Below are 23404 nucleotides of genomic sequence, written 5' to 3'. Positions count from 1 at the left end.
CGTAGTGCAGAATGTTTTGGCCCCAGTCCTGCGAATACATTTCACCACCACAACTAGCTCCAGTTTATGGCAGACACTTGGTGACTTGCCAGTGCTTTTTTCTCTCTGTAGACAGGAAAAGAAATGCTGTGGGCTTGGCTGTTGTCACCATCATTAAATCTTCTCTTTTTATTCTCTTTCTTCCTTTCCTCCCTTTTACCTTCCAGTTAAGGCATCCTCGCCACTTCAAAGTGTTGAGCAACAACTGAGGAATAATACTAGTATTGATAATAAATGCACAAATTTAGCTGGCTTGACCATTTCAATGCATTAACGTAAAGTGTTAATATTAAGTGTTTTGCAAAACAGGAGTCCAGCAAGGCCTTGGCTTCATACTTAGTTAAACAGAGGCAGCTGATGTCAAGGGAAGAAATTGTAGACTTACATGCTGTTTGCAGGATGTAGAGTCCAGTTGGGCAAGAACAAGGATATTCCAACTGACCCAAACACTTTACAGAATTGGATTCTTGGGGAAGCTGCTTTTTGCCAACTGGCAGGAAAGAGTGCAAATGTTCTGGTAACTGGCAATCAGGAGGCAGTACAAAACGGCGTCTCCTGTGCTACGGCCTAGAAAGCTTCTGCGAGTGGAAGCAAAGGCACTGCCGCGGCCGGCGCTGCCCGGGGAGCGGTCTGGCGCCCCACTCCCCAGCGCTTTGTTTTCCTGGCTGCGGGGCACCAGCCGGGCCCTTGCGGGGGCAGAGAGGCGGGGGTGCAGCTTCGTCCCCCGCTACCGCCGGGTGGCCGGCAGGACCAGTGACAAGGGGATTCAGGCGGGCTCGCAGCGCGGGCAGCGGGGATTCGCCCCGGGGGCCAGGCTGGGAGCGACCATGGCCACGGAGCCCCATCCCGCCCCATCCCATCCCATCCCATCCCGTCCCACGGGCGACGCGGGCTGGCGGCGCTCGGCTCCTCCCTCCCCCGCCCAGCGGCAGCTCGGAGCGGCCGGTGGTGGTGGCGGCTCTGCGCATCACCGGCCACATCATCGCGGGGGCCGCCCGCTTCCGCGCCTGCTCAGTGGCGGCGGCGCTTGCCTAGCGCGGAGCTGTCACCGCCGACGGCTGTTCCCGCTCCGCCGCAGCGATGGAATGCAACCCCGCCACGCTGCCGGCACCACTCTCGCCCAGGTGAGGGGAGGGAGCGGCCCGAGGGGGCGGCGCGGGGAGCGAGGGCAGCGGGGCTGGGCGGGCCGGGGACCTGCCGCCTCGAGCCGGGGGAGGTGGCGGGGGCCGCGGGTGATAAAATTTCCTGGCCAGTGACGGGCCCCCGAGCGCCACGCTGACCCGCCTCGATGCCGGGGTGCCCAGAGCGCCCAGGGCTGGGGGGCACTCGTTGCCACCTGCCTCCCGCCCCGGCCGGCGTTCCTGGATGCCGCGGGGCTCGCTCTCCCCGTGCTGCGGGCCCCGACGCTCCCGCCCGCCCTTCTCCCGCACCCCCAGCTGCCCCCCGGCGCCGGGCGGGCTCCGCTGCTCGCCGGCGGGCCGGTACCCTGCTCTCCTCTGGGCCCCGCAGCGCGTTTCATCATGTGCGCGTAATTATTCACTGCTCCAGGTAGCCGGGACAATGATCCTTTTCTTCTGTTTCTCTGTGCCTGCATAAGACCTGCCCAACACTCCCAGTAGCCCCTATTCCTTGGCACTCTTTACATCCGTATGTACAGACAGTTCTGGTCCCACCTTTGCACCCATAAAAATGTGCCAGATGGTCACTGCATATGTGTCACTAGAGAAGCATGGAACCTATACCTGAACAGCGCGCGTATAGACTTCAACGACCATCTATTTTTTGTTAACAAATGTTATTTAATGTGTAATTAAGCGTAGTTAACGTGTGATAGCACATTTATTCTCTTTCCATACTTTTCTGCTAAAACATAGAAGCTTTTTGTGATTTATTCTACTTTACTTTCTATGCTCTCATTAATTCTCAGTTAACTTCAGGTTGTAGCTATTTCTGTAGTTTCACTGAATGTTATTATTTCTGCCTCCCCTGGCCCACTGTCTAGGATGTAGTTGAGTGTCTTCTTCACTCACATTTGAATCTAGGTTATAGACCACACTACAGTATGTGGATCATATAAAATAAAATAATTGTTTAGTCTTGAGGAAGAGTTCTAGCAATGTTTAGAATACATGCCTAGTTATCCTCACTTTACCAGTTTAGTAATGTGGGTAAAAAGATGAGAGCAGGTAGGATAACCCGTTTTGGCAGCCGTCCCTACATCTACTGCCCTAAAGAGATTGTGAAACTGGATCCGTAAATACTGTAGTATGCCTGGTAGATACTTCAGGAGGAAAAATAACAGTGTATAATTTTCTTTTCAAATATCTGTACTAAATATCCACAAAAGCAGTAGGAAGTCTGTGTCCTAGTGCCTGAGTTAATAAGTAATTAATCTCTCCTTGGTGATGACAGTAGAGACCTGTAATCAGGATCCCAAAGTGTAGTTAGGATTCATCCTGGTAAGTACTTATTGGTTACTTAATCTAGAGGACTGCATTAACCCCACCTGCTTTTGATGGTCTGAAGGATGTGATTTGCCTGGTATTTTTCATGCTGGTATTCCATTTGTGTCATTTTACAACCAACCACATTTCACAGCCTTGCTGTTGTGTTTTGACTCTGTTTTGATCTTTTCTAGATGACTTGCCTTAAAAGTGCAGAGTCAAACCAAGTCTTTTTCTCTCAGTTGCTTTTCTCTTCCTCAGGGCCAAAATTGAAAGCTGTTGTGTAAAGGAAGTGGAATGCAGCAGTCTCAAACTTGTCTGAAAACTGAGCCTGAGGGTGGCAGATCATTCAGTGCCTTACTGTCAAGAAGGCATTTGGCAGTTCTCTAGTCTGTTTTTTTCCTCTTATTTGTTTCTTTTGCTGTTAATTTAACCAGCAACTGCCATACAATAAACACAGTGTTAACCAGTTTACTGCATAGTACTTAAAAATGGTACGTAATGTTCTTATATCTGTCTTGCATGCAACATTTGTTGATTTTCAGCATGTTTTGCAGCCTTGTACACGCTATCCTCAATATCTGGTGTAAGTAATCTTAGCCCAGTGTACCACATTGGTTTCCGGGTTCTGTGGAATGGTTGGTGATAATACAGCCTGTTTACTCTCTGTAATGCTGAGGTGATATGATGTAGCATTCCCATTCTACTGATAGGCCCACTACACTAATATAAATGATTAGCCATGGCTGTGATAAGGATGTCAGTGTGATACTGACACTTGTATTTATAGATATGACAATAGCGGACAGGAGGCCATGCAGATCCCTGTATCACCTGTTTTCTGAACTTAAAGAATGCCTCCAAACCCTCATATTTCCAGCTTTACAGAATCTCAGAATTGCCGAGGTCAGAAGGAATCTCAGGAAATTTTCTATTCAGCCACGTCTGCTCAGTGTAGGGTCAAGAAGAGCAGGTTTCTTGGGACCATGTCCAGTTTGGTTTCAAATATCACCAAGGATGGAGTTTTCAGAACTTTTTGAACCTGTGTTCAGCCACTGTCATGGTTAAAACCCCCAGCTTTTTCTTATATTCAAATGCCATTTCCATTGTTTCAGTTGGTGCCTGCTACCTCTCATCCTTTCAGTGAGAGGAGTCTGGTTTCATCTCTGAAGACACAAAAACAGTCTTTCATGCCAAGGAATAATCCAGCTTCATCTTTGCTTATTATGGCAAATTGTTAAAGTTCAGTGTTTTGTTAGCGTTTCGTATTACTTTCCTGAATCCTTTTCCAAGGCTTGTTCTTGTCCTGAGAGGCATTTCTCAGACAGGTATGTTAACAGAATTGTATTTTATTGTGGTCTGCCTGGAAGTGCAGTGTAGAGATTATTAATGCTGTAAAAAAATGTTGGCAACTTTTAGGAAAAACAGGTTTCAGCTGTGGTGTGATTAGCTTTGGGTCCCATGAAAGCCCTCAGAATTACTTAGATAGATGTTATCTTTTGGTTTAGTTAGCCAAGCTCTGAAAAAAAAATCAGAAATTTCCCTCAACCTAAACTTTGGTATTTGTTTTAGCCTGTCAAAATGTTTACTCTACAGAAATTTCCTGCTTGATTCTTCCTCCTTCCCCTTTTTTTGAAGGTTCTTAAAAGGTCACCATGATTTATTGTGTTCACGCTTTAAATGAATTGTTGGCAGTCTAATATTTTTCTGATCAAATTTAGCTGTAGAATCTGGTCCCTTAATCCTGCTAATGCTAGATGTTCTTTAAACCAAGGGGAAGTAAAGAAGAAGCATTTTCTTTCCCATGCTCTTGAGAACAGCATTATAGATCTGTCTGGAACAATGTAGACAATTCTTTGGGCAATAGTGATGAGAGTTCTTTGAGCTTCTTCCTGAACAGTTGAATATTTTTGGTCATGTGGTCTTTCTCAAATGAAGCAAGCCAACCAAAGGTGGAGGATAGAAAAATGTCATAATGATCAGGTGTTCAGTTTCATAGCTCAAGTACCTCAGATCTTTCTAAAGCAGCTTTGCATTTGCAAAAGTCAGCATCTCTTCCATTTTGTGGTCCTGTTTTCTACAGCATTTATTTCTTCCTGTCCATCATGTACACTGTCTCCATGTGTGTTTTTTAAATTGCTGCATGCATTGTATTAACTCTTATGGGTAAAATTGGCTTGCTCTCTTTTGGATTGCCAAGTGTTTAATTTTTCAGGAACACATTTTCAATGAATGGCAGGGTATGGCTGCATTTGCTATTTGTTTAGGTTTACAGAACCATTTGTTTTTGTTTGTGTATGCTTGCAGGACTGAGAGAAAGAGGTGGGTAGTACATAGGAATTGTTATTTGCTATGAAATATATGAAGGAAAAGAAGAAGCTATTGAAAGTAGATACCTGGGAAACAATATGGAAGAGGGAATAATTATTTTCATAGTTTGGGCATAACTCATTATTTTGTCTGTAGGGACAAAGACAAGGTGTCCTTTCATTTCATATGTAATATGCCAGCTATGATAAATCTGAGGCTAATTCCTGACTTCTGAAAGGATCTTTGTCTCTTTTTTTTTTTTTTTCAGTACTTCATTTTTTTCTGTAACCTCCAGATTATATGTCAAGGAACCAGAACCACTTATCTCCTCTTCCTACAGAGACCAGGAAAGAGATTTTTGAGATTTTAACTGCCTTTTCTTCATATGAATTACTGAAGCAGAGCTTGCTTTTTTAGCTCCCATATCTTTTCTAGACAACACGACAACATAGGCATTTTTCTTGTCAATGATAAAGCTTCTCAGGAAGTTCTTGTTCTTCCTTAGTACAACACGAACAAAATGGTTTCCTGCATCTTGTGGGTACAAAATACCCCTGAAAATACAGCAATTATTAGCATCTTGTAACTTAGGATGAAAATACTGCACCAGATGACATTTGGAAAATCATTTTTGTTGGAACACATGTTTAGAAATGAGTTACATTTAGTTACATTTAGAAGGGTTTGTAGTTATCTTCTCTCTGTATACTCTGAAGGAACTATTACTCTTTCCTGTATATTGTACTATACAATACTTTTCCAACCTAAACAATTTTATGGTTCTATGGTTTTCAGTTTATCTTCTTAAGTTCTCATTTTCCAGCTTTTATCACTAAGTTCCCATATTGTCATTCTAAGTCTTTGTGGTAGGAAAAACATAAAAGACTGTCATCCAAACTGCTTTGTACTACTGAATTACTAGCCATCCGCACTAGCCCTTCCTCCATTTGGAACTTGACCAAATAATGTTTGTTTCCTTTTTTTTTCCTTTAAAATATGATTTCTATTTCTTAATACTTACTTATATTAAATGAAACCGCAATCTTATCAAAGGATTCATTTCTCAAAAAAACCCTAATAAAATATAAACATTTTAAAGGAGAACCATCTATATGCTAAAAAAGATATGGATAATTAACCCAAATATTTTTGGCCAGAGTTCCAGAGCAGTGAATAATTTCCATGAGTCACTGGTCTAGCACTTTGGTGATGTGAATGGCGGACATATGGGAGAAACTGCAGTGAGCCAGACTCTGCATTGCTAAAGCTATCAGAAAATTTTCTCAATGCATTTTCCTGGGAGTGAAGTGAAATCCTTCAATTTCTTCTTGTTCTGGCTTTCTGTAGCACTTAACAGAGCACCGTTTTGACCTGTGGTTAGAGCTGCTCCAGGATAGCAGCTACAGTTTTTTTTTTATTCCTAATTAAAGTGTATGAAAACCAGAATTGAGGCCTAGGAGTTTTTTATGCACTGAAATGGAAAGATTCAACAAAGCACAATCTGCTAGAGTGGCAAAAGATTGCAGGAATCTTGGTTACTTAAATTCCTCTGTTGGCTTTGTGGAAAAAAGATTGCTGTTTCTTGCAAAACTTGGCTTTTTTCTAGATCAAGCCATACATTTCATTGTCATTTTAAAAATATTTGTTTCTTGGTCAAAGCTCCCTTGGATAAAGCAAATGGTAGAGGGAAAAATCATCATGTTGCTTCTGAGTCATTTCACTCAGGAACCCCAAATCTAGTAGTTCTGTGAGCAACAGGAATTCTGAAGTGGACTTGCTCTGGCCATATTGGAGTGAGTTATCCCAGCTAATGTTTGAAGACACTTGGCAGCAAAGGCACAAACTTGGGTCTCTTACAAGTCTATTAGTTGCTAAAAGCTTTGGCATCTCCACTTCCTGTAAAGTCTACCTGAAATTGCTCTAAAAATACTGGGTGACTTAAAAATTTTGAAATAGAGGGAAGGGAAGTATAGGAATCATAAAAGATATGATCATAGGAAGCTGAGTTTCTTAGGAAATGCAGTTTAAAAGTCCTCCAGCTCTACAATATTTTCATTTCCTGCAGTCTGTAAAATGTTTTCACAGCTTTGCATAGATACCACGCCATGTGTTATCCTACATCGTGCTGGTGCAGTCTCCCTGACTATTATTTCTCTGTTTATGCCAATAATTTACTTGTATTTATGGAGTTTACTAATAAATACCAAAGTCAGCAAAGCTTTGAGTCACATTAGAACCGTTCTTTTAGTAAGTTGCTACAATTATTACCACAACATGAAGATTGAAGAAAAGGAAGGTAAAGTGGCTTCTGGTGGAGCAAATGTAAAATGACTTCAGACTGTCAGTATATCATTGTTTATTTTCTTCCCATGATGGAAATGTCAAAGTAGAAGCAACATCACTTTAAATCATGGTAAACAGAAAAGAGAAAAGATTGTGATCTGAAAAATGAAACCAATGTTTCATGTATTCTGTAGAGTTAAAATATTTTAGAAGTGAATATATACTTTCTACTTTTTTTGCAGATCCAGTCTTGCTTATGGAAATGTTGAAGATTTGAGAGCAGTGAAAAAACACTTTTGCTCGCAAAAAAGGAACATTTTGGTCCACTTGTAAGTGTGACACTTGGTGACTCACCTGCAAGATTTCTTGGCTGACATCTGAAGAACAAAGTGCTTTTCAACCTGTACTTCTATAGCACTATGACTAACTGTAAAGGCAGATCTACCATCTCCAAAACAAATGGCAAAGTCCATGACAGAGAAGGCTTTGTAAACTGGACCATAAATCTTAATACAATTCAGTCTGATAAATTTTTGAGGCTGCTTTTAAGTATGGTTCCTGTTGTTTACCAAATAAACCAAGAGGAAAGATACAAAAAGGTGAATGGTGTCTGGCAAGATGGATTGCTACCAGTAGGACACAATTTTAATGTCAGGTCCGAACAACATCCAGAGTACCATCACTTCTCAGAAGAGAGCTTTCATGGTAGCAATGGACACAGCCCATCCAGCTGTAGCCCTAAATATGATGATTTTACCAGTTACAATTACTGTGATGGAATGGACACTTCAGAAACAGATGCCATGTTGCAGGATGACACTCTTTCTAGTGACAGTAATGAGGATATCATTGTGGAAGGAAGTAGAAAACAACCCAAAGAATCGAGTAGTATTATGGCACTGCAGATACTTGTACCTTTTTTGCTGGCAGGGTTTGGAACTGTTTCTGCTGGCATGGTTTTGGATATTGTACAGGTTGGTATTTGCTTTGTAAGGCTTTTTTAACAGGTAGTCTGTTATGTCTGTAGTTCTAACATGTGACACTGTAGATGTCTACAATATTGAGATGTAATTAGGTCTGTGTGTGGTTCTGCTACTATGAGCTTATTAAAAAAGTTTGAAAGAAGCACAATATTTAAACAGAACTACAATACAGAAATTAATCTTTGTGGATTTCTCCACTTTTGTTTGGTTTTGCTTTGTTCAGATGTAGGAATTTCTTTATCTACACTTAAAGAGTTTACAATGTTAATTAAAATACAAGGAAGAGGTGGCAATCTTTGTCACTCAAAATCTTAAGAAAGTAAAAGAAGCTTGGACTTCAATTAGTTGCAATGGAAAGAGACTTTGTTACCTGAAAAAAAAGGTAAATAAAATTTCACATAGAAACTTTACTGCTTCCTTGGTGTATTTGACACCAGTCTGGTGCTTTGTTCATTTACATCGTACAAATTTATTCTTTTTACAGATGTGTTAATTGAATCCTTTTATTTTCATTAAAATAATAATTTAAATTATTGCAGATCCCCAAATAAAAAGACAATTTACAGTTTTGTTAGTTTAGTTAGAGTTGGTAAATGATGACAAATTAAATAACATGGGTTGACAAGACATACAAAGTAGCATAGCACTTCAGTGCTGAGAATTGGTGCACAAAAAAGAAAAATAATTTTCTTTAAAAAAATCTGGGTTTTGGAAAGCTGTGCTCTTGTAAATTTCACACTTAGAGATAAGAGAATAAAGACAAGCTTTTTTTACTTACAAGCTCTGTTCATATGATAATTAGTTCCTTGCTGGTTTTATGTATGGTTTCTACACAGCTTGAAAGGAAAAGATGAAAATATTGAAAATTAAGAGCAGAATTCAAGAGCAATCATAGTATGTGGGACTATTTTAAATAATGAAAAGCAAATACTTCAGATTGATGACATATTTTTTTAACTATGTTTGTTTTAAGGCCAAGTTTTGTATCTCTTGCTTATCTTTGAAGTAGTAATATGCAGTCATAAATCTGTTTTATCTAAATAGGTAATAGTTCTGACTTCAGACTTTTAGGTCTAATACAAAAATAAAACATTTTTTTAGAGGGTTAAGTTATGATTTACAGAATTTTTTTAATAGTTTATGGATGGTCTAAAGATAATCTTTCAATTAAATGTTTCCCACTGTGTCCTTCGTATAGCACTGGGATGTGTTCAAGAATGTTACTGAAGTCTTTATCTTGGTTCCTGCGCTCCTTGGTCTCAAAGGAAATTTGGAAATGACCTTAGCATCCCGGCTGTCAACTGCTGTAAGTAACTTTCTCTTCCTCTTCACTCTTCAGATACATGCTTAAACATTTCAAAGGAAACAAATCTTTGAGACATGAGTGTTTTATGTTTATGAATTCATCTGCCTGTTATGGGGCAGTTTAAATCTGTTATTAAGTTGGCAAAGTTGAAAAGGTGACCGTTGTTTCCACACATCAAAACTTCACTTCTAAAGTCTCTTCCAACTCATCATTCAGAACAGATAAAGCAGATTTTTGAGATTTATAGGTGTATTGAGAGATCTCTTTGACCTTGAGGGATTTCGAATAGGCTAAAAAAAGGTCGTGTTTTAAGCGCATTTTTTAAAAGACCATTAGTGTGGCAGCAAAATAAAGCATTGGTAACATTGCTATTCCAGATCTCTGTTGATTAACCTGCAAGAATTTTTTTTAAGCTTTCTGGCTAAACAAATTTATTTTTGTTGCGGCGAGGTTGTTTTGGGTTTTTTTTTTGTGCTGCTTATTTTTTGTGTGTGCCAACACTGTAATGTAGTATAACTAGGGTTTTTTCTGTGGGTTCTTTCTCATGTGTTTTTTATAGCTGTTTTTTACATTTCAGGGGATGTTATATATCTTCGTTTTTCTAGTCTAAGTAAGGCAGATTGCCTTCCTATATATCTTTTGTGTGTGTGAATAACTAGTGATTAGCTCAGTCTAATAATGTAGCTAGGCTATTTCTGATGGCTGCACTGGGTATCTCTCTAAGACTGCCTAACACAGAGCTTCAGTTCTCCAGCAAAGCCCCACTCTTTGCCTCTTCCTACTTGAATGAATTTTTCTAGTATATGTCTGGTCTATGTACAAAGGTGTACATAACTCTAGATGATATTTTACTATGTCTTTGTAGAATATTGCTCTTGAAACTTTCTAGGGTGTTATGTGCTTTCTTGCCTAGAAGGGTCAGTTTTAAACCTCTCAGTCACTTTGTGATCAGTGGCTGTGCCCTATTATTTATGCTTTTGTTCATTTCCAGCTGTCAATCCTATCTTCTGTCAGAAATATTAGTCCATAAGTCCATGACCTTACATTTCTACTTTTGAGTATTATCAGCAGTTTTTGCTGCTGTAACCCTCAAGGACATTCAGTTTTTGTATTGTATTACGAATGCTTTGTATTGACAGGGTCTCCCTGTGTTCTGTCATTAATAAATGCCATTCCCACATTCTGTTGAGTTGTTGCCTGAATGCACACTGTGATGGACACAGCCTTGGCAGTCCTGTGAGGGTTTGCTTGTTCATGCCCATTACAGAAATTGATTACTTTCATACGTAAGGACATTGACATTTCTATTGTATCTTTATCAACATCATCCTTAGTCATTCAATCTTGTTTTCTGTTTGATTTTATTGTTCTTACTTTTCTGAGAATTTTTACTGTTTCTTAACAGTATTTTGTGTTTAAACCTTACTACCTTTATTGTCAGGCATGAATGCTTTTATCTATTACTTTACCTTTTGGTTTTTGTTGACCTGTTGCTAAATTGGTTTCTGACTGGTATAGTTTGTGGCCTGAGGATTAAAAATGCTTGTATTGCATAGTGAAAAACACACCAAGTCCAAGATCTACCACTGTCTTACTGAAGGCTTAAAATAAAGAAGGTCAGAATACACTTCACCACTTCGGCTTAGGTTAATGTGATCTTTGATTCTTTGTCTCAGTTGAGCTTATGACCTCTGCCAGATCACAAATCCAGAACTTCTCTGGCTTGATCAGTGACTGAATTCCCCATCCTACCAGTGCCATCACATTTGTGAGCATCACAACTCTCACGGGACATTTGGAAAAGGGTTACACAGACCTTTCTCTGCACTGTGACTCCTGACCTAGGTCCTTATTATCCACCAGCTGTTACCAAGACAGGAGCTGATCCCCCTCTCACACACAGATGAAGGGTACTGGAGTTTTCACAACACAGGCTGCACGTCCAGTGGATAAACTAAGAGAACAATCCTGTACAAGATAAGAACAGTATACATCATTCATTATCAAGGGTATGCTAACAAGATTATATTTAAGTTTTTATGTTAAAAAGAGCCTAAAAACCCCAAACAAATAAATAAAACCCCAAACCCAAGTTGTGGAAACCTGTTACAGGTGATGCCTTACTGCTAGATCTGCAATTTACATGCCAATTCTCTCAGAAAGAGGTCATTCTGACTTTTGTATTCTTCCCATTGATTTCATTGATCCCTACTCTCTTTAGCCACTCAACCTTTGGTCCTGTCATCCTCATCCTAGGAGAACAGGAGGAGAACATGAATTCAGAGTATATCTAAACAGTTATTTGGAACCCACTTGTCTGATTAATCTTCCCCTTTCTGGCACCCCAGCAGACACCTGTCTTTAAGTAAAAGCTAGATGGTGCCCCTGTGACCAGCTTTACCATTTGAGGATGAAATTTCTGACATGAGTTCAGCATTGGAGTTAATTCATGTCCTGCTCACTCACTCAGCTTATTATTGCATCTGAATTTGCAGACATGTCTGTGCTCCTGGGGCTGTATACTAATTATATTTACTTCATTGTTAATTATGTGGTCAGCCAAAAAGTAGTGTCTTCTTAGCAAATATCTTATCCATAGTACATCAGTTTCAAGCATTGTCTGGTCACTTTCCTTCATCTTGTTGCCCAAATTTCTCTTTTAGCTGCATCTTACTGATCACTCACAATTTCCCATACACTTTAGAATCAGTTATTTCACTAAATCTGTCTTAAAGACTGTGTTTTTCATCTGTCTCAGCACAGATGTACTTCCCTTTGGTGTTAGTTAGTGTAAACATTCCATACCCTGGCAATCTTAGAGCCTACTGTTTTTAAAACATTATTTTTATCTCACCAGAAGTTACTTCATATGTAGAATACAAATAGAAAAGAGCAAGAAGGTGCTTCTGGAGTTCTGTCTCTGTAAGCCCTTCCCCCTCTGCCCATTGCTGTGCTGGCATAAGTATGGGAGGTGCACTTAGGTCAACTGCCCGTTCAAGCCCAATAATTACGTTGGGTTTTGTGTCCTTCAGTTCTTCAGCTTTGTTCTGTTCTTTGGGTCATTGTCTCAATTCACACTGCTGTCTCTTCTCTCTATTCTCTTTTAATTTTTAAAGAGTAATAATAACAAAAAAACCCCAAAGAAATGACACACCACCAACACCAAAACACCGCTTATTCATTCATTCCTGTAAATTTGTGCAGACTCTTGTTCAGACCGTGTGTTCTCATTGTTAAGCATTAGCAGTATGACTTTACAAACCTTTTGTTTAGATCCATGTATTTCATAGTATCACACTAAACTTGATCTCAGTTTGTAGAAATTTGCAGTTGTGAGGAGTGGTCCTGCTCTTTCTCCCTTCCAAACCCTGATAGCAAGGTTACATGAGTGGATGTGATGGATCAGATAATTTTATAGGAGATGACCCCTTTTCACTCCCTGAATAAAAATGTTTTCCATCAAATCAGCAATTTTTTGGTGCCATGAACTCACTCATGGAACTGATTCAAGAAAAAAAATGTGAGTATGTAGGTGACAGTAGGAGAAAGAAGAGCTGTGGCATTTGGCAGGAGCTCACCTTTAGGATTAAGCATTTTGCAAGATTACTTTTTTTAACAGGGATTTTTGGGTTATTTTCCAAAACTTTTTTAAAGGAGAGAAGGAGTGAAACTCCACAGCCTGCCATTTTGTTCATTTAGCATATATATTTAAGAAGGATGCAATGGAGATTCTTATGAGCAGTTCCTGAAATAATGGCTGTACTATCTAAACTTACTGGATGTATTTGCAGAGCTTTCACTGTAGTTTGCACATTATAAAGTATTTATAGTTTGATTGAGATAAAATGCCTCATTATATTTCTGGTTTTAAATTAGCATTTCTTTTAATACTTTGTTCCTTTCAAGTTGCTACTATCACAAAATGGAAAAGAAATTGAATTGAAATCAACTGAAAAGTAATTACCAAAAGATGAAAAATATATGAAGTTTTTTTTATTATTTGAGGAGTATGTTATCAATTAGTATTGTATAGGAAAAACCACTAAAATTTATGCTCAACATGTAAAAAATGTTCTGTTATCTCAAAAATGAAGTTATTTTAAACATAGTCATGTATCAGATCTTGTCATCTAACTCAAAAAAAAAAGCAAAAGGAGGAAATACATTATATAAGGGGTGCATGTACTTTTAAATTGCTTGGAATAATTTATTTACTATCTTTCAGCTACTACCTTAATACTGGACTTACATAATTTTTTAGCATCAGAAATCTGTAGCTGTACTGTATAAATGAAAAGTTAGAATGCTAAACAGTATTAGATTCTAGCATTTTTTATTTTCAGAATTTAAGCACCATAGGAACAAGCTTAGTGTAAAGGGATCTTCCAGCCACTGATCTAATCACTGGTGGTTCTTGGACATTCCAGGAATTTAAGATGGCTCTTATATCTTGCAGAGCAAGCTAATGGTAAATAAGTTACTATGTAAAACTCCATCAAATTTAGCTGCTTTTGGAAGGATAATGTAAGTATGATGTAAAATCAAGAGCAATGTTTGACTTTTTAAAGACATATCTTGTTTTTAATCAAAGTGTCTTATTTTATTAGCTGAATTATTCTTGGGTATTTTCAAATAATACCATTTTAACCCCAAATGTCTGAATTTCTCTTCTGATTTTGATAGGTAAATATTGGAAAAATGGATTCTCCCATTGAGAAATGGAACCTAATAATTGGCAATCTGGCCTTAAAACAGGTAAATATGATGGGTTTATTGGATTAATTCTTGTGAGTGAAGTTATTGAAAAAGTTAAATCACAAACATTGTTAAATATGGAGATGAACAGTGTTAATGGGAGAGTAGCTCTACTACACTCACTCTTCTCTAAAACAATATGAGCTTATATTTATTAGAAAAAGAACTAAAGTATTGCTTGTGACTGTACCAAGGGTATTTCCTTTATAATTTTTCATGAGAAAGAATCTGAGGGTGATTAGAGAAAAATTTCAGATTTGGTAAAGCCCTTGAAATTTGACCTTTCAAATGTTTCTAGTACCATATTTGCATTGGATTCAATGTTTAAAGGAAGTATGGGATAGAGCTTTTGGATAATAAACAATATTTTAGATAGCTGAGTCATTTGAGGAAAGGAGTGCATGCTCTCCAAAGCAGCTGTTTCTTGAGAACTATTTCTGATTCATAAGTTATAATGTAACATTCCTAAATCACAGGTGAAATATTTATGTTGTGACTTCCCTACTTTGAGTGGTTTAGAAGCTTCTTTAGGCATTGGCTTCCTGTAATTTCTGAGCTCCTCTTCCTGATTTTACTTCTTGTCACAGTTGTCACAAGGGTTTTCAGGGTGAAGAGAGAGACGAGAATGTTGACCTCATGTTCAGAAGGCTTGATTTATTATTTTATGATATATATTACATTATGACTATACTAAAAAGAAATAGAAGGAAAAGTTCTCAGAAGGCTAGCTAAGCTAAGAATAGAAAAGAATGAATCACAAAGGAGCTCTCTCCGACTCTGTCCTAGAGAGAGCTCGGTCCTTGATTGGCCATTAACTATACACATCCAACATGGGCCGATCACAGGTGCACCTGTTGCATTCCACAGCAGCAGATAACCATTGTTTACATTCTTTTTCTAGGGCCTCAGCTTCCCAGAAGGGAAAATCCTAAAGAAAGGATTTTTATGAAAAGATGTCTGTGACAACTTTTGCTATTCTGGAGTCTGTAAAATGCTGCTATAGCCCTTTCTGCTGGCCTAAGATTTTTCTTCTTCGTCATCCAAGTTTGTTATCCTCTCTACAAAATAGATGAGCATGCTCCTGTTATACCTGGCATGTTAATGTAGATAGGAGGAAAGGCTAGCAGAAAATGATTCTGTGGTCCTTCTAAGTGTGTCAATTATTTTATTAATTCACTTTCTTTTCCAGGTTCAGGCAACAGTGGTTGGTTTTCTGGCAGCAGTGGCAGCAGTAATATTGGGCTGGATTCCAGAGGGCAAATACCACTTTGATCATTCAGTCCTTTTGTGTTCTAGCAGTGTAGCAACTGCCTTCATAGCTTCTCTTTTGCAAGGTAAAGGGGGTACATGTATTACTTTGTGGTATTTATTTTTCTGTGGATGCAGAATGTGTCTTATGTTGCTATTCCTTTAGAATTTCAATCCAGTAAGGTACAATACATCTGAAAAGCAGCTGAGGATATTGCAGTTTGCAATTTCCATATAGGTGGGCATGTTGCATTCCTCTCCTCTCATAGTCTTTGAAAAGCTTTTGATTTTCATGACCTCCCGAGCATATCTAAACAAAAAAGTGTGGTCTTGAGAATTTACCTACTATGATGCACAACTTCTCCCCCACCTTCTATATTCATTAATGTACAAAATATATTCTTACTACTAAGCAGGTAAAACTTGTTTATAATTACACTCAAGTGATCCTGGATGTTAGCTTAATTGAATTCAGAGTTCCAGGTTGCCCATGCTGCTTGTGTGTTAGTTTGTGCTCTGCTTTGTGGCTGAGTGAACAATTTGGCCCATTATTTGAAAGGTTTGGACCAAGTTCAAGTCCAGCTCTACAAACAGTACCAGTGTCTGTCTGGAGCAATATGGCATGATGAATTTAATTCTCTTCCTAATTGTCAGGAAACATTTAATTATAAAACGTTGTACTTAATGGACAGGAAGGGGAGGAGGAAAGTAGCTCTACTTATGACATGTTCTTAATGAAAATACACGGTCAGTAGTCTTAAGAATAGTAAGTCAAGTGAAATGGGTAACTTCCTTGTTTTACTGCTTTGCTATCCTTACTTATGTGAAAATTACAAAATAGTTAAAGTTTTGCATGGAATTAGAGCACACATGTTTTTTAGAGACTAGAAAGCCACTGAGTTTGATCATGTGCAGAATTAAGGGTAGCGAGAAAACTGTGGAACATGAGTGCATGTTTTACACTTCTCATGTATGATTTGGACATGAAGAGAAACTTCGTTTTTTGTCCTGGTGATGTGTCAGTACAGGAAATTACTTTCTAAGCTTTATTCTCCTACATGTGAAATAGGTGCTTTTGCAATATATTTTTACCCTACAGGATCATGCCAGTTCTTTCTTTAGAGAATTTCCTGGTGTCTATAATTCCTTATAAATCCTTAAACTCCTTAAACTCTTTAGTTTCTCTGAAAGTGAACTCCTAATGTAGCATAGATTTATAATATAACATAAAGGATAGCATATACAGTTGAAGTTCTTATACATAATATCTGATGAGAGGGAAGTTACTCAGGTTGTGCCAAAGACTGTAACAGTGTGAATTTTATTTTTTTGTAGCCACTTACATTTTGCAAGGAGATTACTCTTCAAAAGTTAGTGTTGATGTTTATGGGAAAAAATACAAATTGGCACCTCTAATTTTTTCAAGTGTGTAGCAAGTAATATTTTTTATATGTTGTCTTGGTTTAATTTATTATGTAGCTTCTTGGTTGTTACTTGAAGTTACTGAAAGGTTGTTCTTGAAGTTACTGAAAGGTAACTTCACCTGACTGAAGTTGGATTGGAAAAGGATACACTCCATTATTTTTTTCAGGAAATAGCTGCCTGACAATAGTGCAATAATTCTAGTAAAGCAAAGTAGCTTATTATTCTAATAAGCAAAGTCGTTCATTGTACAGATTGTTGTTGGGGTTTTATGTGCTTACTGTATTTTTAAAAAATGTATATGTTTATTTTTTTAAATGGCTAAAACTTAAAAACACAGTCATCAATCAGGAAGGAAGACCAATAATCCTGGGAAAAAAAGCACTGACTTCTTATTTATTAAGTTTGAAATTGTCATAGTCTTGGGATTTTCTGGGGAATTGCAACAGTGGATGCAGTTTTACTGTACTGTCTTCTTTGTTGAATTTAGGAGTAATAATGGTTGGAGTTATTGTTGGATCTAAGAAGACTGGTATTAATCCTGACAACGTTGCCACTCCTATTGCAGCAAGTTTTGGCGATCTCATCACCCTTGCCATATTAGCATGGATAAGTCAGGGTCTGTACACTTGCCTTGGTAAGTGTGCTTTTAAATGTGTATGATTCCCTAGGAACCTTTTTTGGGTTAGGAGGGTGGGGAGAAGGCTGGGAGGGAGAACTTCAGCAAAACTTTTAGTCTGACTTACTTTTCTGTCAACATTTATACCATTAAATGGTAAATCTTAGAGTACCATGATTTTTTCCCCTTTATGTTAATAAATCATAGAAGTCACTAACCTGAACTTAGGCACAATCTAGAAATATTTGAAAGACTTTGACAATATCACAGGCAACCTACATGTGAAATACAAACCATGATAATGACGAAACAAATAACATGAAAACATTTTCTCACAGCGGGAAAAGAATGTTAAGAGCCTTATTAAAAATGAAATCATTGCTGCAACTAACTCATGCCATAGAAACAATTAGAAGTTTATTGTGTTTTAAAAGACATAATTGTAGGCAATTATACTATAATATACCACAGATAAAATATTGTGTTTTCCATAACTTACCAGAGATGCTGATATCATCACATATAGTCTTTACAGCTCATTGTCCAAAATTTTTCATATTTACAACAATTTTCTGCATTACAACATCAGCCAGAAAAAGTATCTAATAAGACTCAAGCTACCATAGTGTGACTTGCAGGGTTTTTTTCAGTGTTTGGTTTTTCATGTTTACAAAGTGTTGTCATGATGTCAGCTTAAATGTATCAGCATGCAAAAGAAGTATTTTTAAATATTTTCTGTATTTTTGTTAAAATTTAAATCGTATTTTTTGTTTCATAACTATATTTAAATCCTTCCTATTATATTCTAATAACTGTATTTCTCAAATACTTCTTTGAAATGTGTCTTTTAAGGAAGTTTGTAAATTCACAGTGAAAATTGATGAAGATATTTTTTAGCATCTCTTCTTTCTTTTCTTCTGATGAGAGAAAGTCCAATAATGTTCTATTCCTGTCAATCCATCAAGCTAAACAAAAAACACTCAGCCCCCCCAAAAGAGATGGATAAAGAAACTTGGACTTCTTTGTCCCTTTGACACATTTGTAGAAATTTACCTTTCTAGATACAGAAATCCTAATGTATCTCGGAGGAATAAAAAAAGAAGTGGGTACAGTTTGAACTGATCCTTTGCTGCTTTAATAGCTGTCGTGACCACTCACATTTTGCTCTCCCACTGCAGCTGGAAAGCAGATCCTACATGTGTAGGGGTAAGAATCAGTATGCTTCCAAGAGTTACTCCCGATTTTCTATCTATACTGTCTTCTGGAAATACTTCTCTTTTGGTGAAGTATGTAGTTATCTAGTTGCTCATTCTGCTTTTTGTATTTTTTTCAATGTCTTTGTATTCTTTGGTTTTGGAAACAAGAAAGTCTTTCTAAAGAAAGGACATGCCATGAAGACCTTGTAAACAGGTGGTCTCCAAGATGCATGTGTTTGAACTATGAAACAGTAACAAGGAATAAAAGTATGGAGCACCCTCTGCTCAGGGGAAGTATATCAAGTTGTGAATGGCAGGCAAGAGACATTCAGAGAATGATTAGGCAGCAGGTTAAAAAAGTTAAAGAATTTTTTTTACACAATACATGAATGGGATGTGAAATTCTAATGTTGTGATCTATTAAGAGGTCCAGAGTGATTTTAGAAAACTTTGGATAAACCAGTCAGAAAGAAATCCTTTGAGAAGCATTGACGAGACAGATGTAGAGACTTGAGAGATGGAATCCCTGATGCAAACCACAGCAAAAGCTGGCAGAGCATGCTGAAAGAACCATCACTCTAAACCTGTCATTTTTATTTTCTTCTCCCCATAATTGAACTGTTGACCATAGTCTGACAAAGGATACTAGACTAGATGAGAGCTTTGCCTCATCCAGCACAGATATTCTTATGTTCTTTCTATGTTTCCATGCTTTCTCAATGCTCAGATAAGAAGCACAATGGGAATGTTGAAAAGAAATCTTCAGTTTATAGGGTAGTAATGAAACTGGTGGGATTCACTTCTGGACTGTGTTCAGAATTAACCATTTTCCCCTGTGATTTATTAGCCTAACTAATGAAATGGTCAGAAACAAAAATAACTTTCTGGCTGCTCTCTGCAAGGGATGAGTTGTTTTCAGACAACAAGACTGTAAGGATGGAAGTGATTTGTGTACAAGCTTTATGTTTGTCTGTAACAGAGGTGTACATCCTTTGGGTTGTTACAATACTTTATGGCATACCCTGAATAGACAGGGGAAGGCATTTTTATCCAGGCCAGGGCCAAATGAAACACCCTCTTCGGCCACCATCATATATATAATTTTTTAAAGGTTCATCTAAGTGCTTCAAAAATAGTGACAAAGTTATCAAACACGGGGATTCAAATAGTGAAAAGTTAACAGTTCTTAACAGCTCCCGGAAAAGAGCTGTGAATCCTTGTCAAATAGCTGGGGAAAAGCACTAGAGGGCTCCCCAGGACTATCGCTGGAACCTGGCACATTCCCTCCAACAGAGCACAGGAAGTGCTCTGGAATGGGAACACTCAGTAAATTAAATGTGGAGGTCTGTGTTGCCTGTTATTTGTCAGTAATGATTTGGAAACTTCTTTAAAGCTTTCCATTTTTCTCACAGAATATGCATTTAGCTCTCATATATATTTGATCCAGGTTGAGAAGACAAAGTGTGTGATTCACATTATTGTTTTCAGGTTCTTAGCAGTTGTTTTGAAGCAGTACATTTCCAGATTACCTCTAATTTCTAATAGAGGCTGCATTATTTGAGCAAGATGTCTTTTCCCATGTAAGCTGCCTGCTATAAATCCAAGAAAAAAAGAGTGAAATGAGGTCTAAAAAAGAATTAATTTATTTTCTCTTCCCGTTCTTCTGCTATTGTAAAATACATTTGGTTCTTCTGTGAATTAAATATGAAGAGGAAGATGTCTATCCTTTTCTTGAAAGATGCATCTCAAGGTTAATATTTTTAGATTTTTGTAGTAAGATGTTCTACTAGTAGAGTCTGCCATAGATTTAAAAAAAAAGGTCCCTCACTGTTCCCAAGAGTTAGACTGGAGCTCAGTATTCTCATGGTCCACCTCTTAGGTCACAAAAATAGGTGAATGGATGAAAAAAAGACCCCACAAAGGAAGAGGGAGATAATACACTGTAGAATAATTAGATAAGGACAGGAAAAAATTACTTCTCTCTTGGTCTTTGTCTTGTTCTCACTCTAAAAGCTTTCTACTTTTAGTTTGCCCAGGGAAACATAAGTTACTATGTTATCTAAGTTACCTTACAACCTCTGGCGCTGCTGCAGAGGTTGTTACTTGATGCAGAAGGGTAGTAACTTCTAAAAATTCTACAGCAATTCTTTCAGGAGATCTACTATGGTAATATCAAAATAGTAATTGCTTGGATTTGCAACCATTGTAATAAGCCATAATACATGGGTGAGGATATTTTTTATATACCAGCTACTCCTCTTTGGTAGTGTTTGTGTGATCTATATTAATTATTTCAATCTGTTAATTCAAAATATATTTTGCTGCAAGACTTGTCTAAATTTTGAAGGTTTTATCAAAATGTGTTTTAGCATTAGTTACATGACCACACTTCTCATAAAACAAATATTTAAAAATTGAATATTTGCAGAGTTTATACATATATATTTGCCATTAGGATAAATTTTCCATTATTTACCTCACTGTTGAATTAGGAAGTTTTGGATCGCTGTAGTAGCTTCTGTGAGGATGGGATTATAAAACCAGTTAATCAGAAAAAAGTAGTATTCTTTCTGTGGAAGCAACTGTTTACTTTACAGTCTCAGCTTTATGATGGTACTCACCAGTGTTTGCAGTTGTATTCCTATGAAATAGGATGGAATTGTCATGGGTAGGGGCAGGCAGCAGAATTGCCTGTTAATTCTCAGACTCAGACTGGCTATGAAAGAACTGAGCTACTGATATAAATGTCTCAATTTTGCACATCGTGCTTGAATCTTTTTAGATATGCTATTTCTGGAAGGATTACCATTTTACCTGCTTTGGGAAGAAGGGAGTGTACATACGCTAAGAATTTATATTCAGTTTCTTTTAAACATTTTTCTTCAGTTACAAAGTAATGTTTTGTATTCTACATCCTTACTGTATTTTTTATCATAAAACATTATACAAAAATCCTTTTCAAAATTCATTCTTTGTACTGATGGTTCTGTCCTTGAGAAGATGAGAGACAGTGATCACAGATGGCAGATATTAACCATATTGTTTAGTGCAGTAGTTGAAACTTCAGGTGTAATGGTAATGAAGGCTATTAAAATTTCTCAATTGTATGGCGTAGATCATAATTTATTTTAGATATAAATAATTTCTGAATTAAGAAAAACATGTAGGAATATTTGGAGAGTAAAAGAAGGATTTTTTTCTTTATTATTATTTTAGAGACATATTACTATGTATCTCCTTTGGTTGGTGCCTTTTTTTTGGCTCTGACTCCAATGGGGATTGTCATAGCTGCCAAACACCCAGCTACCAGAACTGTCCTCCGCTCAGGATGGGAGCCTGTTATAACTGCCATGATTATTAGCAGGTAGGTCTCTTTGTTTTGCTGAATGGAAGCATCTTGATTGTCCTCCTGTATCTCTGTGTATCTTACTTGATTGTACTTGGGAGACACAATTAAGGGCCTCTAGAATATAGACTTTGGAATTTTTCCTCTGATCTAAGAGATTATTTAATCCAATGAAAGTTATGAATCTTAAAAGTAGAGGAATTGGCTAATGCTCTGTGGTCTTTGTTATACAAGAGCCAGTTTTAATAAGTGAATAGCTATGGTGATGTTAGTCTGTAGCTGAGAATGAGGTAATGATCTTATATTTAATGAACTTGCTTGCCTTATTTTAAATATTGTACTTTCCTTTCAGTATTGGTGGCCTTATTCTGGACACAACAGTATCTGATCCTAACTTGGTTGGAATTGTTGTTTATACCCCGGTAATTAATGGTAAGACTCTGACAGGATTAATTGCTACTATGTATCAATTGATATACCTTGTTTTGAGACTTGTCTATTACAGTATATTTCTCTTGTGCTAATTAATGTCTGGAATATTAATTTCAAATTTTGATTTTGATGTCAACAGCTGTTTATTTGAACACCTGAGAAGTGCTTCCTGTTTTCACTACAACCACCAAAACATAATAGAGAATGTGAGAGGTAGAAACCTCAAGTATGCATTAAGAAACTGAAAGTGTAAATATTGAAAGAGTATATTCAAATATTAAATTATCAAATATTATATTGAAGCAGTTATGTCTTGGAAAATGGAGATATTTTTTTTATTTCAAAGTGTTTTTCTCCCTGAACATCCAAGACAAATTTTCAAACAATAATTTACTATGCACCTGTAATGTATATAGATGTAAGAACTAAGAAGCATAATTACAGGCAAGTAAATACATTTCTCAAGGTAAATGTGTGCTGTTTCTGGTGATTGGTATGCACTTTTGAGATGAGTAAAGAATGAATTTGTGGAAATTTCATCGTTAAGTGTTCTACCTCCTAAGGATAAGAACAAGCCAAATTTCAGAAGAATAGTTTATATCTTGTTAGGCTGGTGCAGTTTGAAAATTTCTTTCCTAGTATATTACCACAAAGTTGATACCTATTTGGTTTGCAACAACTATAATCACCAGCTCTGTTTCTACTGTGTTGCTGTCTAGCTGTTCTTTCTCCTTTTTGTGTTTTTTTCATTTGATTTCTTACACTAATTTGCACTTTTATGTATTGTTATTAAAACCATTTCTCTAGTTACCAAGATGATTCTGTTTTAACTTAAGTTTGCCCTTGCGAGTTTCATACGAATATGTTCTATTGTGTTTCCTAAGCTACAAATTAAATTAATTATGGCCACTTCTTTTCCACCTTGATAATAAGATGTTAATATGGTCGCTGGATTTTCTTTTTGAACCACATTGACTTGATATAATTAATTTTCCAGACACTATTAATGGAAATGTAACAC

At 37.4% G+C, this 23404-nt stretch overlaps 1 protein-coding gene across 5 annotated transcripts in view; it reads left to right on the top strand.

The window, feature by feature from the left end:
* Window positions 1–1066: 1066 nt before the first annotated feature.
* SLC41A2 (solute carrier family 41 member 2) overlaps window positions 1067–23404 on the top strand; it is a 61955-nt gene continuing 39617 nt past the window's right edge. For all 5 annotated transcript variants that reach the window (XR_009114374.1, XM_058022731.1, XM_058022732.1 and 2 more), the window contains exons 1-8: window positions 1067–1163; window positions 7319–8050; window positions 9258–9365; window positions 14049–14120; window positions 15310–15454; window positions 17281–17427; window positions 21822–21969; window positions 22304–22383. Coding sequence is in view for 4 of the 5 variants with exons in the window: in XM_058022731.1 (XP_057878714.1) it covers window positions 7496–8050; window positions 9258–9365; window positions 14049–14120; window positions 15310–15454; window positions 17281–17427; window positions 21822–21969; window positions 22304–22383 (1255 nt within the window). In the remaining variant the exon portion in view is untranslated. The remainder of the gene's footprint in view (window positions 1164–7318; window positions 8051–9257; window positions 9366–14048; window positions 14121–15309; window positions 15455–17280; window positions 17428–21821; window positions 21970–22303; window positions 22384–23404) is intronic.

This window comes from Melospiza georgiana, chromosome 4 (genome assembly GCF_028018845.1).
Source record: "Melospiza georgiana isolate bMelGeo1 chromosome 4, bMelGeo1.pri, whole genome shotgun sequence".
Lineage (NCBI taxonomy): Eukaryota > Metazoa > Chordata > Aves > Passeriformes > Passerellidae > Melospiza > Melospiza georgiana.
This window is presented reverse-complemented; position numbering and strand designations above follow the sequence as displayed.